The sequence below is a fragment of the Aptenodytes patagonicus genome, chromosome 5 (genome assembly GCF_965638725.1).
Source record: "Aptenodytes patagonicus chromosome 5, bAptPat1.pri.cur, whole genome shotgun sequence".
Classification (NCBI taxonomy): domain Eukaryota; kingdom Metazoa; phylum Chordata; class Aves; order Sphenisciformes; family Spheniscidae; genus Aptenodytes; species Aptenodytes patagonicus.
The window spans coordinates 35,653,568-35,669,436 of NC_134953.1; the positions used below are offsets into that span (position 1 = coordinate 35,653,568).

Here is a 15,869-nt window from a genome sequence, read left to right on the forward strand (position 1 = left end):
GATAGCCAAGTAGGGGCAAAACCCCACGCTGCTACTTTTGAAAGTGTTGTTAAAACTTTTCTCTCCTGCAATGCAAATGTTTGTTTGTTCTTGCAGTCTGCCTACTCAACACATGACCGCTGCCAAAATCAAACTCTGGGCAGCATGGCTTAGCACGAGAGTTTTCCACTCCCGTAAGTGACGCAGAAAGGAGAATGGGTGCAACATTCCCTTTAATAGGATAGGAGCACTGAGCTGCGGTGTAAGCACTGCTAGCGTTACTGCTAGCGTTACACAAGCCCCATGAAGGTGGTGTGGAAAGGTGAATATTTCTGTGTAATACAGAGATCGTCCCAGAGCTGGAGCAGGTGATACCCGTAAAGAGTCAGACCACAGCCTAGTGCACAACACAGGTGCTCCTGTTGAAAGGAGAGCCTGAGCACTGCCAGCTGCTTCCTTCCCTCCCTTCCATGCAGCAACACGGTCAGCCAGCCATGAAGCCTGCAGAAAGACAGGCATGTGGGATCACCCCTTTCAGCAGCGGCACGGGACACTGGTAAAACATCCTACAGCTGAGAATCCACTGAATAATGACTTTTCCTTATAAAATTCTTCACCTTCCAGGGGAAAGCTAAGTGTGTGAAATAAGGTGAAATGTGTTAATTTTTCCAAGTAAGGAATTCTTAAGTCTGAATTCAGAGCTAAGCACTTACACAGCCCATTTAAAGAATGAAAAGTGGTATAGAGAATACTCGCCGCTAGAGGACAAGTTTTATGGTAGTGATAAATCTAAGGCAATTCTGCTCCAACGTCTGTCAGCAATTAGTCTGTGCCCCGACAATTTAACGCTGTTTTAAATGGCCATTGCCTTTCAGCTTGTTTCAGTTCAGGCATCGTGAAACGATGAAAAGAAACCCCCGGGTTTCCCCCCCTGCACCTCTGGGTTAGCCGGCGCTATTGCTCACGCACCTTTTCCCACCGGCGGCTCCGTTCTCCCTTCTCTCTGCCGCCTCCCCAAGGAGGAGTTACCGGCCCGCCGGGCAGCGGAGCAGCCGCGGGACGGCGGCGACCCGGCCCCCCCGCTGCTCCGCGCCGGGAGCGGGCGGAGCCCGGCTCGCCGCTTTCCGGAGCGTCCGTCCGGCGGCCACCGACCGCCACCTGGTGGAACCCCCGCGCCGGGCTCGGCTCCCGCCGAAAGGCGGAGCCCCCCTCTCCTCTGACAGCGTCTTGTTCTCGCCGTCTTCACGTCAGCTGGCTTATTCCCCAAGTCTTTCCAGAATAAGGAAAAGGCGCAGTATCTGAGTACTATGCAGAAAGTAAGCAATTTTGCATAAACTACAGCGGCAACAACAAAGCGGTAAGTTATCGGTGGTCACACCGTGCGTAACCAGAGCCTGGCACAGTACGTGGAAAGATCCCGTGGGCGGTGAGTCTGGTCTGTACTGTCTTATACTGGACAGAACGGAAAACTTCTGCGGTCCGTTATTTCAAAGCGTCTCAACCAAGAACCAGTTTTAAACATGTGTCCAGACACCGACTTCTATTCACAGACTTCGCTGTACCACAGAAACCACTCTCGTCTTGGAACACAGAAATATTATCCCTGTTGAAGACAGCCAACATATGCTGTGCGAGAAGAAATTGTAATTACCCAATCTCTGGCTATATCTCCACAGAAGGAGAAACCAAAGAAAGGCAACTGGGAAGCAACGTGGAGTCTCTTGAGAATAAAATCTGCAGACTGCACCACCAGTTGCTACTTACAATAACAGCTAAAACCAAAATATAGAAGCATTGGGCTTTACATTCTGGTTTTATATAAAGGGGAAAGAGGATCTTGTGACCTCTTCCTCTGAGAGCATTTCCATTTTCAGGGACTCTGGCCTTGAACTCCTTCCTACTCTCCCCTCAGCAGCAGCTCCTCAGCCATCTGCAGTTCCCGTTGGCCTGCTTTCAGTGGTGGGGACTACACCTCACCCAGGCTCCCTTTCCCACGAAAGGTTGGACCAGGTGATCTTTCGAGGTCCCTTCCAGCCTGGGCTGTTCTGTGGCTCTACAGAAGCAGGCTCGTGAGCAAAATAGATGGAGAAAAGGAAGTACAGCCACAACAGCTGATAAAATCCCATACTGAGCTGGACTAAAAATACAGTAGAAAACAAAATCAATCAAACTGTTTAAAAGTAATCAGAGCGGTAGTGTGGCTGCCACAAATCAGGTATAGGCTGGACAGTATTTGCCAGACCTTTCTGCCCGAGTATGTGGCCCGTGGAGTTCAACTGTATAAAAAGACGTTCATGGCTCCCTAAAGACTCGGAGCTATGGCCATCTTTTCCTCCACCTCCTTTCTCTCCCGTGTTTGTTTTACCAGAAGTAACCTAAACTTACCCAGGCTTTTTGTCTTGTAATCATTTGAAGTGTTCCCTCAGGCCCATTTGCTGCAGGAGTTAAGGTATTATTGAGATCAAACAACATGAAATCCTTAGAGCTGTGAAAATACAGGATTTCCTGCCTCAGAGCTACCAAGCCCTACTCTTTAATTCCACTAAGGAAGCACAGAGCTACGATAAAACCACATGCCCAGGGACTGGAAAAAGAAACAGGCATCTGTGTCAAGGATATATTGTATCGGTACGGTTGGAAGGTACCAGAAATGTTCACTTCGAAAGAGAACAGGAAAAATCCTTCAGTCTACCATATAGCTTTAGAAAGGCCCATGCGTAAAATGCAACTGTTTGCACGCAACACATCAGGTAAAACAAGTCTTCAATTTGCTGCAAGGCAAGATTTTCCTACTAGCTATATATAGATCGTAACTTCCTTTTCAAAACCTATGAGAACACATGAAAAAAGTGCAGAGGTTAGTCTGTGTGTGCTGCTAACGCTACAGATCATTTGCTCCTTGGTCAGAGTTTCCTAGGCCGCCCTGCTGAGGTGGAAAGAAAGGGACGTGGCGGTGGACGCTGCATCAGAGGAGCCCCCACGCCACCGAGTGCTCCCCTGCCCTCCTGGGGCACACGCATCATGGGAACACAAAGGCAGAGAAAGAACAGTGGCACTCCTGCTAACAAAGCGCAAGTCAAAAGGTGGAAAGCGGGAGCACAGCGGAGAGCCAACATTGTCTGAGGCAGAGCTGGGGGTTAGGAGGGGAAAGCACAGCAAAGCCTTAGCCCGGGAGACTCAACAGGGAGAGGCAGCTCGTCCAGCGCGGATGTGGGGGAGAGCACAAACATCCTGCTCAGGAAAGCAGCCGAACAGGCCGATGGTGGCTGTGGAAGGAGGGAGGAAGGGAAATTCCCAGTTACGGGCGCGGGGCGGGAAAGGCTGTCAGCTGTGAGAGCAGGAGAGGGCTTGACAGGATGTCACGGGAGAGGGTACGAACAAAATTACCACCTACCGAAAAGGTCAGAGAGCATGAGAACGCAGTGCTGATCAGATGGGGGTTCGGTTTACACACACAGATCTGAGCAATTTCCGTGAAGCTGGAAGAGCAGAATAAACTTTAAAATCAGATTCTTAGAACCCCCTACATCTGACCCGTGTAACAGGGACCACGGTTTCACCGCCAGCAATTCCAGCAGTCCAGTAACAGAATTCTGTTTCAGCTAAACCATATACACAGCCATCCATCCATGCTGAAATCCTTCAGGTCATAGCAGCCCCGCTTTATTCTTTGCTGATTACTTACTCTCTGTTAGTTACCTCTGCAGTTACAGTAGAAAGAAAATTGCCGTGGTCATTTACTGTAGGGCAGCGCAGTGGATGGAGGTGATGGTAAGGAGCTGGAAAGGGGTGAGGGAAGTAGGGTGCGCGTGGAGAGCAGGGCTTGCAGTTTTGATGACTTGGAGACGTGAGCTTTCAAAGGACAGAAAAAAAGACAGGAAGAGTTTCCTGGAGAGCCCAGCAGATCAAGACAGAGCTTGGTCTCAATAGGAAGGTGGCAAAAGATGACATGGTACTTCGTATTCTTGCTCTAGGAGTTGACAGCGTTCCTGCACTCAAACAGCTTCAGCTGATCTCATCGAATACTTCTGGCTGTATTAAAATAGTTGAGATTCTAAACCAGAAAACCTCCTGAAGAGTCCTTAGGAAAGAAAGATGGGAAAATCATGCCCAGTAATGCCTCGCAGAACATGGAAATGGTCGAGGGGAAAACCGACCCGAAAACAAAACACCTCCCCACAAACCCCTCTTTAGTCTCAAGACATCAGCTACAACAATCTCGGGTCGTACTGGCAGCGAGCACAGCGCCAGCCCGACTTCCTGCTCCGATTTCCTGTAGGGGCGCGGGGGAGCTCCGCTTCACTGTGACGGAGCCAGAAATCTTAAGATACTGAACAAGCTGAATTTGGTACGCTGAGTACTTAAAAACCCCAGCGTTTTTGGCCTCTTTTAGTGGAATTTGGAGTAGCTGTTACCTTTAACAACTTCTTGGGGTCTGCTAATGCATGCAGCATGCGACTTGCAGAGTCTTTTCGAGTTGACGGCAATAATCACAGCACTCCCCGTCGCGCTCAGCTTGTGCCACATTTTCCCTGTTCACTCGCTTTTGGCTTCTTCCCCTCCCATTAGTTACTGGGAAACACTGTCATTGTTGCGGGCAGTTTATGAGGCCGTCCCATCCGCACCTGCAGCAATTCCCCAAGCGATTTGCAAAATGCATCAGGTTATGTTTTTATGCATTGCAAATCCATCAGATATACCCACTAACCACAAAATTTTAGAACTAGACATCTGGTGTAACTACCGCATCAATTTACTATAGGTAAACTCCACTAAACAAATCGAGTGGACAGTTAATCTCCATAGCGACTACACTGAAATCCTATTTATGCGGTTCAAGCTAATTTATCAATTTATCTTTGCTAAGAAAGCAGCAAAGATCTGCTTACCCCAGTGACTTACCCATGCAACACTGCAGCTTGAGCCCATCAGTTTTGCCTCTCCAAAATGAATGAGATATTTTGTCTTAAAATCCTGTCGATCTCTCAGGCTTTTCTTTGGGAGGATTCTTGCTGCTTCACCATCCGTTTCACCGGTACAGATTAACAACTTTGTCATACACTTAAGGATTCATCAGCAAAGGTGGCAGGAAGAAGGTCACAAAGGAAGAACTTTCATATTCACACTTGGAAATACAAACTAGCCTCCGTTCAGTGACTCCTTCAGTTACCACCTGAGAAGGCGAGAACTTAAGTGCTGCGGGGTGACAGGGGCAGCCGTCAGCGCACCGTGGGGGCCCAAAGGACGGTACCAAAGCTCAGACCTAGAAGCACCGGGTGCTGTCTGCTGTGCAGCCCCTGACAGTAAAGCACCCGAGCGCCTTTGAGAAGAGGTAGGGCAGGAAGCCCGAGGCTTTGGCCAGGACAGACACAGCAACGTGACACTTTCCGATAGTAACCCAGGGGAAACCAACCCATTCCCTTCAGTTCAACTACAAAGACACCCCAGCCCAAGGAGTGAGCCGTGCCGACAGCCCACGGCCCAGGCCCGAACAACTGCTCTTTGTGTAGAACAACAACAAGGGGGGGGTACGACCGCCTGCAGCAGGAATGCAAATTTCAGCAGCCTCAAGAAATTTCACGAATGTTAAAAGTACCTCACCAAAACTCAATTCGGGGGGGAATACTTAGACTTGATTAAAATTCACTCATTTACATATCCTGAACTTTTAAAAAAAAAAAAAGTATGTGTGACTGGAGTCCACTTGTCATTAAGCAAACGTACTCTGGCAGGTTTTGCATCTTCAGCCAACGCTCTTGCTCCGTGCCACACGCAGCGTAAAGGAAGACGCTGCATGGAACCGGGTGTGAAGTTGGGCATCAACTGCCAAGCGCAGCAACGTTAACCCCAAAGTATTTCTTTGCAACTTCAAATAAACTCCAAGCTTTCAAACCAACTAAAGAAACAACTTTACTTTTGGAACCAGAAATTGCTTTCGGGTTTCACTATTTCTTAAGATAGTTTACGTTTTTTTTGTTGGGGTTTTTTTTTTGGTGACACAAAAGCCGGTCAGACTTTGTCGACAGACTGGGAGCAGTTACCAGGCTAGTTACTATCCCCTTTTGGACATGTCACGAGCTAGCTAACAGCTGCACCTTACATTTGATATCAAATCTAAACATTTGAATAGTTTTAATAATTTAAATCCATGTACACTTTAACTTTTCAAACTAACTCCAAGAGCTGGAATTCTGCTCAACTGTCTAACATTTATCATTATTAAATAAAGAGAAATCTTTTTTTTTTAAACATCCTTTATTTTGTGGTATTACTTGAACTGCAGAAAGCCAAGACACTATAAAAAATTGTTCTATAGAAACTCCTTTCCCCCTTCACCCAAAGTAAGTGTTGGATTATTAGAGACAGAACATAAGCGATGTTTAAGTTGTTTTATTCTTAAGGAGGGGCTCTTTCCGGCTCAGCCGTTTGAGCTGTGCTCCAGCACTTCCCCTCGCAGTTTTGTCTCAAACCCGGAGAGGGCAGAGTGGTGCGCAGGAACCACGGCAGAACATTTCAAAGGTTACAACTGGAGATGCATTTGCCGTTAGGGCGAACCAACGACTCGGGCTGTCAGACGTGGCCACAAACGTAAAAAACGAACAAGACGAGACAACATTTGATAAAGTCATTTTAATGGAAAATGTAAAACCCCTTTCAACTTCAATGTACAAAGCATGTGTAACACTTGCACTTTTAACAAATTAAAGCAAGCCAATGTTTTAAAAAAATACATCATTGAATGTATATATGTATATATTTACATAGCATATTAAGTTTAATATTTAGCTTTAAAAGTTCACATAAATTTTACCAAAATGAGACAATTTTTAAATAAATTACACCTTTTGAAAACGTTTAATTGTACACTGAATAGCTTCAATAAAATACTGAAGTGTCTGTATTTAATATCTACTTTATATACTTTATATTTTACAAAGTTTACAATTATTTGGCAGTAAGTTTCAGATTATGACATGACTGCTGTGCGGACTCAGCAAGATCCCAAATGCAGGCAATAGCTGGTGTTTGTGTCCTACTCTCACAGTAACTGTCTCAATGTAGTGAAAAATATCTGAATTATTTTAGCAAACTGTACAAGTCACATTTACATTTGATCAACAATATAGCATAGAATTTTGTGGGTTTTTTTTTCCAAAAATAAATACATCATCTTAAATCTTTGACATTTCACAAACTTCATATACATTATAATACAGGACAGCAGAATGCTGCTCAACTGTTTGCAAGTCTAACATGTAATCACAGTGGCTGTGATATGAAGCTCTACCGCTGCAGTGTCATTAACAAGTAAATACGATGACTATGTTTTCTTGGCACTGATGGTTTGTGAAGCTTAAATTAGTGTGCATACTGTTCATATATTAGAAAAAATAACCTCCGTTTGATGTTAACACAAAAAAGCAGAGAGCGCTTAGTTTTCATCCATATCTTCCATTTCACCTTCATGAATCTTCAAAGCTCTCACCATTTCTTTAACTGCGTGATACAAGATATTTTTAACCTGAAAGAACATCAGACAGATTTTAGTAAGGCCTACCACTACGGAACTCTGCGAAGTAATTGTCTTTAGGACTGAGCCCCAAGCCTAGTGGATGGAAAAAAAAGGAAGGCTGCATCAAGCCAGTGCAAAAGGAAAGATCTTCTTACACATTTTAAAACGTAACGTGAAATAAATAAAATCAGCAACTCAAGGGAGAGCCATGTACAGCCCTGGCATTCATGCCGCTGCTCATTGTTATTCTGTGTGAACAGCAGCGAGGAAGTAGCTCCACGCACTGCTCCGCATTTCAATGAGCCTGAGCATGCCCTGCCTTCGCAACAGCTTCCAGAGCAGAATTCATTTCCTACCTGCAGTTTATCATCATAATTGATTTCTTCCTTTGACAGCCTCAGCTCCTGCGTTAAGTGAAATGACTGTACAAGATGTTCTGGAGACACAAAGTCTTCAGTTACTTGAACGCAGCTGTGAAAATTTTGCACCTATCCAAAATAACAAGAAGAGGAGACTGGTAATTAGTATTTTGGGGTTATTCTTTGGCAGAGATACCTGAGAAAAGAGTGGGCCTTGAGATGTCTTAAACCACAGGCTTATCAGACTGAAGGGCGTCTTTATACGTTTTATGTAGAGAGCAATTAAGTGTATTCGACTTATCTAAGTTAGCTTCTGGCAAAAGGTACACTTTGAACAATGCACATCTGCCTGTGCTCCGGCGCTTCTTCCTGCAGTCAGCCCCGACATTAATTCAACATACTCTGATGTGTTATTCCACCCTTTTACCAGCTGCACGGCACTGCTGCCGTGTACTACTACTGCACAGCCATTTCCAGAACACCGTGCAGGCACCGATGTCGCAGACCGACTCCGTGGCAAGCCTTGCCCTGCAGGACCTGGCTCCTCGGGCCACAGGGACACGCTGGAAGCTTGCACCCACACTCTGCCAGGCACAACTTGCCGCGTTCGCTGAAAAGTAACTGCCGGTGGAAATATTTAAAAGAAAAAAACCTCATGAACAAAGGGGCAGGTTCAGAAGGGTGGGGGGGGAAAGGCACTTTCTTTTTTCTCTGAACACTTCTTACTGATAAGAGGTAACTACTGAGAGAAATGGACACCATCTTCTGCCACCCAGGTCATATCTGGAGGATAGGGGAAAGGAAAAAACGCTTCCTCGTTGTGACCGGACTACCAACTCCTCTTTGTCCTCTTCAGAAACATATACATCATCAGGTTTTCACCCCTAAACCCTCAGAAATTACCTGTTTCTTCAGCATGTAAAAAACCTTGTTTCCCCAAATTCTACCTGCTCATAAAGTTGTGCAATGTCAATTCCACAAACTTACCAAAGCCTGGGGGGGTGGGAGGGAGTACCTTTGCATCCTAGCGAACAAACAGTCCCACCCTGCTCAGTACTGATGAAGATCTGCATATTTTAAGCTGGAGTCTAGCAAAATCTATAGTTTTTTAATGCATACTCTAAAATTTCCATTGTGATACCTGACATTCAAAAAACCTTTGGGACCTACACAGTTGAGGACACAGCACTTGATTTAAAAACTATTTTCTTCTTCAAAAGACTGCCCAAGCCTGATTTTATAAGGTTAGCTTGCCCCTTTACAGGTGAAATCCCAGAGGTAACCCCTAGCTCAACACTAGTGTTGTACACGGGGTTTCTGCAGCCTCATAATCATCAAAGACAAAGCAGTGCCGTTCCCTCCTGCAGATTAATCGAAAGAGAAACCATTCCGCAGACAAAGAGGGTTTGTCGATGCCACACAATTTACAAACAGCAGAAAGCCAGGAGCAAGGAAACAGCTGCAGAAGTGCCACTGCGAGGCTCCACCAGCGCTCAGGGAATTTCCTAGAGCTTCGGCTGAAACGTCTCTGCACAGCCAGGCTGCTGGCTTCCAGCCCCCTCTCCTCCCTCGCAGGCTTCTCACCTGTTTCAAGTCTCTACCTGCCCTTGTTTTCCTTTCCACCCCATGCAAATCCCACACCACTTATTCACTTTCTCCTCACAGAGACAAGATTTTACTGATTCCCTCTCCCTCTGTTGCAGAACGGGCAATATTTGTTGCCCTCAGATCTTTCATTCTGCTGTGCCTTAAACCTCCTTCCCTTCCAGGGCCTGTCTTATTGGTGTGCAAGTCTTTGGGGAAAAGACAGATTTTACCTGGGCGGTCTGGTACTTAATACGGGAATGCCCTGCTGACAGCCCACAGCCAGTCCTATTTATAATATTTATAATACAAGCTGATACAATGGCACACACAAATAAGTATGTTTAGCAATGATTCCCCTGAGGTTCGCGGGGTGAGGACTACAGCACTCCCACAACTGTGCCAATTCCAGCTGAACTGAGAACAGCTTCGCCCTCAGCCCACACAGAGCAGAGGTCTTCCAGCAGGGCCCCGCCGACGGGTGGAGCACCGGAAAAGCCTCAGACCTGGGCCGTGGTGGGAAAGGTGAGCAGGCAGGGAGGAAAGGGCCATCCACACCCACGGCTGCGGCTCGTCGCCGCACAGCCGTCTCCCTCCTGTCCTTATGCCGAGGACCAGCCATTTCCTGCAAGGCTCAGCTCTGGGGCCAGCGCTCAGCCCAGCAGCTCTGTATACGCAACTCCCAGACCTTTATCCTACATCCTTATCGTAACATCGCCAGGATGTCGCATTACCTCCAGCATGTTATTTTACAATACATAATCCTGCTGTTAAATCAAGATAATACCACTATAAAAAACAACATTATAATAACCTGTTCTACTACGAAAAAGTTTTGCATATAGCCTGAACAACACATTTCAATCACCAACTCAAGTATTTCTAGCTTTTAATTTATCGCTAAAATATTTTACAAATTTGGAGTCACCAAATTAAAACCAGGGAGGGCATCCCTAGTGGACAACTGTGATACAGGATGAGCCAGAGCGGAGCAGTAGAAAGCGTGAATCATTCAAAAGAACAGTAAAAAAACCCTTTTTTTACCTGGGGAAGTTTCTAAGGAGAGCCAAGGGCTCGCTGTTACAAGTGCCAGAGAGAGAACAAGGCCCAGACGTTACAAAGCAGGGAACACTTCTGAGCTCCCCTACTCGCACAGCCAAGAAGAAAGGAGGTAACAATCCTACAGCGCATCACTCATGGTACGTTCAGGGAAGCATCTGCAGACAAGACCAGCCCAATGCTGTATCTATTTCTGGTTTCCCCCCAAAAGAGCAATTCCCTCCACAAGAGGTACTGACAAGGCTACTCCAACTGCCACAGCTCACAGGAGAGGCTCTCCCTCCCACCCCACCACTGGAACAGTTTGACTTTGCCTACTGAAATGCTCACAAGGGGGATGTGACTGCTGTCTGCAAGTACACAGGGAGGAGGGGGAAACCTGGAAAGCAAGAGGAATGCTTTATGCTACCATAAAATATTAAGAACAAGTTACTATAAAAGCTAGACATGAATCCATAGAAGCTGGGGTGGGGGGGGGGGGGAGAGGAATATATTGAAGAAATACACACAACCTCCTCCATGTTAGAGCAGTAAAATTCTAGACCAGCACGTCAGAAGCAGCAGTGTGACAGCAATCCTAACTCCAGGCTCCAGGATGGAAGTCTGAGCTACACTACGCAGTGCCCATGGGCAGCCAGGCTCCCTAAATCCGTCCCCCAGCCTGATTTCCTCTGCTCCACAACATTACTGATGAGCAAATAAAAATAAAAATGTTAATTTACCACCAAATTTAGTATCAACTCTCATCCAGTTTTAATTATTAAAGATTCATGATAGGCATGTAAATCTGAAACACTTAACATGTAAACTTAACTTGGTATGTATTCTTGTTCAGACTTATTTTTAAGTGTTTAAACGTGCTTTGTATATATGAAGTGTTGGTGCTGATCCCTAAGGTCAGTATTTATGCATCTCTATAGAGAGAGTACTATACAAGTACATGAAAGAACATGATGCTTTCATTTCCTCCTACGTGGCAGATTCACAGGAACTTCTTACTGAAGATGAAAAGGTTCTCAGCTTCACCCACTAAGGTTTAAAAACACCATGTTATTAACTCCTTGGTGCCAGAAGCTAGAACATTACCACTTCAAAAGCAACCTGGAGTTTAAAGCCAAGGAGATGAAGATAAGAGTGGTCTTATTTTTGGTCCTTAAACCTATGAACTGCAGGGAAGCCTGGAACAGTCCCACTACTTGATGTTTTATATTCTGTATGCCTTTGTATAATGCCACATGCTATATAAAACAAATTTCCCAGTATGTTTTTTATTTTCTGTGGGTTCCCTTTTCACTCTCGTATCTGGGATATCTCCTTTGTTTCAAGAGATCAGAGTAAGGTTGCTGAAGGATGCAATACAAATCTTATCAACTCTGGGAGTCCTAACTGCTTTAACCTAACAGGAACTAAGAATAACATCAATGCTAGATGTTCCTTCACCTTTGTGAAGCAACATCAAGCCCTGGAGACGTGGTACAGGAAAAAGCAACCTACAACAACCCCAGATTTGGCCACCTGGGTTTTGGTTTTGGTTTTTCTTTCTTTTGCCAGAAAACAAATCCACACAGATCATCCAGGGTTAACATACCACCATGTAAAACCCATCTAAAGACTCACTGGAATGACAAAGGACTCTAGTCTGGGTAAGGTACCTGTTGCTTTCAATGCCCCAGCAACTGACATAGCCAGCAGACAGATTAGGGACCTGTCATCACTACAATGCAGTCATTTTTTTCACAGAGAAAACCCTACTGCCCTGGTCACAGTGACACAGTAAGCCATTGCTTCCTCTCTGCCCAGAAGAGGCAGCGGTTGGAAGCTGATCTGCAGATCAGAAACCAAATAGCATCTTCTTCAGAAAGGCCTGGCCTCACTTGAACCCGGGTGGAGCTCAATGGTAAATCTTTAACAGCAAGATGGTTTACAACCCCTACTGCAGGGTGGGGATGCTCCTCATTCCTTGATAGTCAGCTACCTAATTAGTGGTGCTTGACAGCTGGCAAGACAGCAAGAAAGCAGGCTCCATTTCCTGTTGAAACAGGAAAAGGTTCATGGAGCAAAGAAATAAATAAATCTAGAACCGCCCCAAAATCATGTCTAAACAATTGTGCTTTCTTCTTCTTTTCAGCAAGGAGAAGCAGTTTGCAGACTGTGAGGAAAAAAAACCCCACCAAGCAAAATGAAGTAACAAACCCTATGTGCTAGGAGAGGCCTGAAGCTTGCCACACAAGTTCATAGGTTCTCCAGAACTGCCCTACTGGCAGTACTTTTTCTTACATGACTAAGAATTACATCAGCCCAGCTGCTGCAAAGGTGGTATCACTCTTTCTGATGGTAAGGAAAGCTGCTGAAAGGACAATGATGACTCCTGGTGATTGATGTACCTTCAGTGTAAAAAGGAACTTAATGTGGAATGGGAAAACAACCTCCAAATCCTGTTACAGAAACATCTTGTTACACCCAAACTGCCTCTACAATTCTCCTACAGCTGAAGACAAAAAAAATGACACCTGACCTCCAGGTATTTTTATCTGCTTGGGTTGCTCTCCCTGCCTCTCTAGGGTTAGGTTAACTTTTGGTTTAGAAGAAAAAAAAATACTAACCTGACTTTGCCAGAACTAACAGCAGTTTATTTAGAAATTTGCTAATGAAATTAAAAGTGGAAAAAAGTGGTTAATAATATTAATTAAAATATGACTAATAATTATCATTTTTCATTTTAAAGGAAAAAAGGAACAGTATTATTTCAAGCATTCAAGTTGCTGTATGTTAGTACTTGCTAGTCATCTATACAAGCAGATGTAACTTATTATATATTCCTATATGCTAATAGTTACCATTTAAAAAAAAAAATCTAATTTGAGTACAATGTAGTTATGTCTTTGAAAAAAAGTTAATTTTTATTGTACTTATGTTATTTAATCCTCTGTGTATTTAAACAGATGTACATTACCTGATGAAGTGCTCCTGCTGGTAGAATAATAGCATCACCAAGAAACTGAATAACCGTACAGGTTTTTACTCCGTACTCTTCAAGAAGTCTTTGGCGAAGTTTTTTGTTCACATACCAACTCTGATCACGTATTGGATCATGCTCTGGTAAAACTTCTAAGCCTTGTTCTTTTGCTATCTGTAAGTACAGAAAAGATCCCAAGTCACTTTCAAAAGAAGCTGAACCTTTTTCTGGTAAGTTGTAAGTATACCTAACTTACAAAGCAACGCTACTGTGTTCCCCATACTCAAAACAAGAATTTTAGTCAGGTATTCAAAAGAACCTCAAAGGAACTGGCAAATCCCACTGAACTGAAGACATCTGCAGAACTCGGCACAATAATCTATGAATAAGCAACACGCTCTCTGTGTGCCTTCTTTCATCAAGAAAATAAAATCTGACCTCAAGAGTTCCTATGCTGCCAATTCCTCAAGCTTACAACCTTCAGTTTTGTCACAGACACCCAACACCACAACCTCACCTCGGGAAAAAAGCAGCAGATAAAACTAAGGGTCATACAGTCCCAGGCAACCTGCTCTAGGTGACTCTGCTTGAGCACGGGGCTGAACAAAAGGACCCCAAGAGGTCCCCTTCTAATCTCAACCACTCTGTGATAAGAAGTTATTTTCCTACCATCCCATCAAAGAACTGGGAAAAAATTATGAACATAAAAAAAAAATACTTCCTGACAGCGGTAGACTTAACTGCAACAACCATTTCTCATCAAGTTAACCACAGGGGAACAAGTATTACCCTTAATCAATTGCTAATTAATGAATCATAGCGACTAAAGAAAAAAGTGACTAAAGATAAAAAACATAGCAAATCCATCTGTCGTGACTCAGGAGACAATCATCTCATTAAAAACATACATTTTTATTCATATTGATATTAAATATACTTAATTATGTGATGCAGACCTTCAAAATGTTCTTGTGTATCATTACCCTTCTTCTGTACTAAACGAGATACTGAGAATTTCTCTCTTATCAGCAGGCAAAGTAGTCCCAAGGTCTAGTCATCAATCTCCAATTCAGTATTTCAAAAATACCACCACACCAAAAATACAAGGCGGTACACAATTCATTTTGCATACCATGACAAGCTGTGGCAGCAAATGACAAACTTGATTACATAGTCTTAAGTGCTTCTGTTTTAAACCTGCTGCTCCAAGAGTTTCACAATAACCCTTAATTGCTCTGAAAGAAGAAATGCTGAATAGTACTCATTGTCCACCTATTCCCTTGCATTCGTGACTTTGTTCACAACTCTCTTTTCCAAACTAAAGAGCCACCATCTACTTTATGAGCATCTACTTTTTAAATCAACAGAAAAGCCTCGCTGTATAATTCATAATCTCCTGGAATTAGCTGCATTTTGTTTAGTAGTGCTCTTTTTTCCCCACAGTTCAGCTTGCAAAAGAGCAAATGTTTGAGTCACCAGAGGACAGCTGCCCTAGGACTGAAACACTGCCTTACTGTCCAACAGAATCTTTACTGATGAATTTCTTAGGCTCTTCCTCCTCGCAATAGAGACCTTGGCCTCCAGCCTGTTTATGGACCCCTTTGGTTTAGCCAGTTAAAAGCCATCTGCTTTTTTCCCCCACAGTAGAAGACAGTGAAGACTTCTTTTCCTCGAGCAACCACTTCAGTGATATTTTGGTACTTCTATGTCATCCATCAAGACCGCCTTCTAGAACATGAAAACGTGCTAAAGACAGGGCACAGAAAACTGCTTCCAAGATGGTATCTCTAAATTTAACGCCATTGATGACTATCAATGGCCCAGTGGTGGATATTCATCCTACGTGGTAAGTAACGACCTGAAAGGTTCTGATGTGGCTCTAACTTGTTCATCACATGCTGCCGAAGGAAGATCTGCACCGTAGCTTATGTTGAAGAAGCTTGCTGCCCTTGGGTACATTATCCCCCACCACTTTCATCTTTAGTAAGAGCCAAGGCATGTTCTTTGAGCTAACTGACATGACACAGAGTCCTTACAAAGATCGGTGGCTGCTGGGTTGCAAGGTCGGGTTTTTTTGCATGGGACAATTCACAAAAAAATTCAGCATCTGATAATGCAAGAATGGATCAGTGACAGAAAAACATTATCCTACAAATGCTAATACTAAAAAAAATAAAATTATCCTTTGTATTAACGAAGGACAAGTATAAATCTCCATGCCCTCCTGAGCATTCATAGTTTGCAGGCTACCTTTAACTCTTTAAGAAGTGAGTATGTATCATGTTATGTATTTTATTTGTTGACTGATGTAGCAGGTCAATTATAGTTTATGTGCTATAAAGGAAAGAATTTCGCTTCCCCCCCTTCCCTAAGCATAGGGGTGGTGTTTGTGGTTTTTGCCGGCCCCCTTTGATTTACC

General features: G+C 44.2%; 1 protein-coding gene across 6 annotated transcripts in view; it reads right to left on the minus strand.

Annotated features, from left to right (window-relative positions):
- Window positions 1-6,594: 6,594 nt before the first annotated feature.
- Window positions 6,595-15,869, minus strand: part of JMJD1C (jumonji domain containing 1C) — a 172,745-nt gene continuing 163,470 nt past the window's right edge. For all 6 annotated transcript variants that reach the window (XM_076339343.1, XM_076339347.1, XM_076339344.1 and 3 more), the window contains 3 exons: window positions 13,448-13,624; window positions 7,849-7,980; window positions 6,595-7,501 (listed from right to left, as the gene is read on the minus strand). In XM_076339343.1, coding sequence (XP_076195458.1) covers window positions 7,412-7,501; window positions 7,849-7,980; window positions 13,448-13,624 — 399 coding nt within the window. In that variant the 3' untranslated portion in view covers window positions 6,595-7,411. The remainder of the gene's footprint in view (window positions 7,502-7,848; window positions 7,981-13,447; window positions 13,625-15,869) is intronic.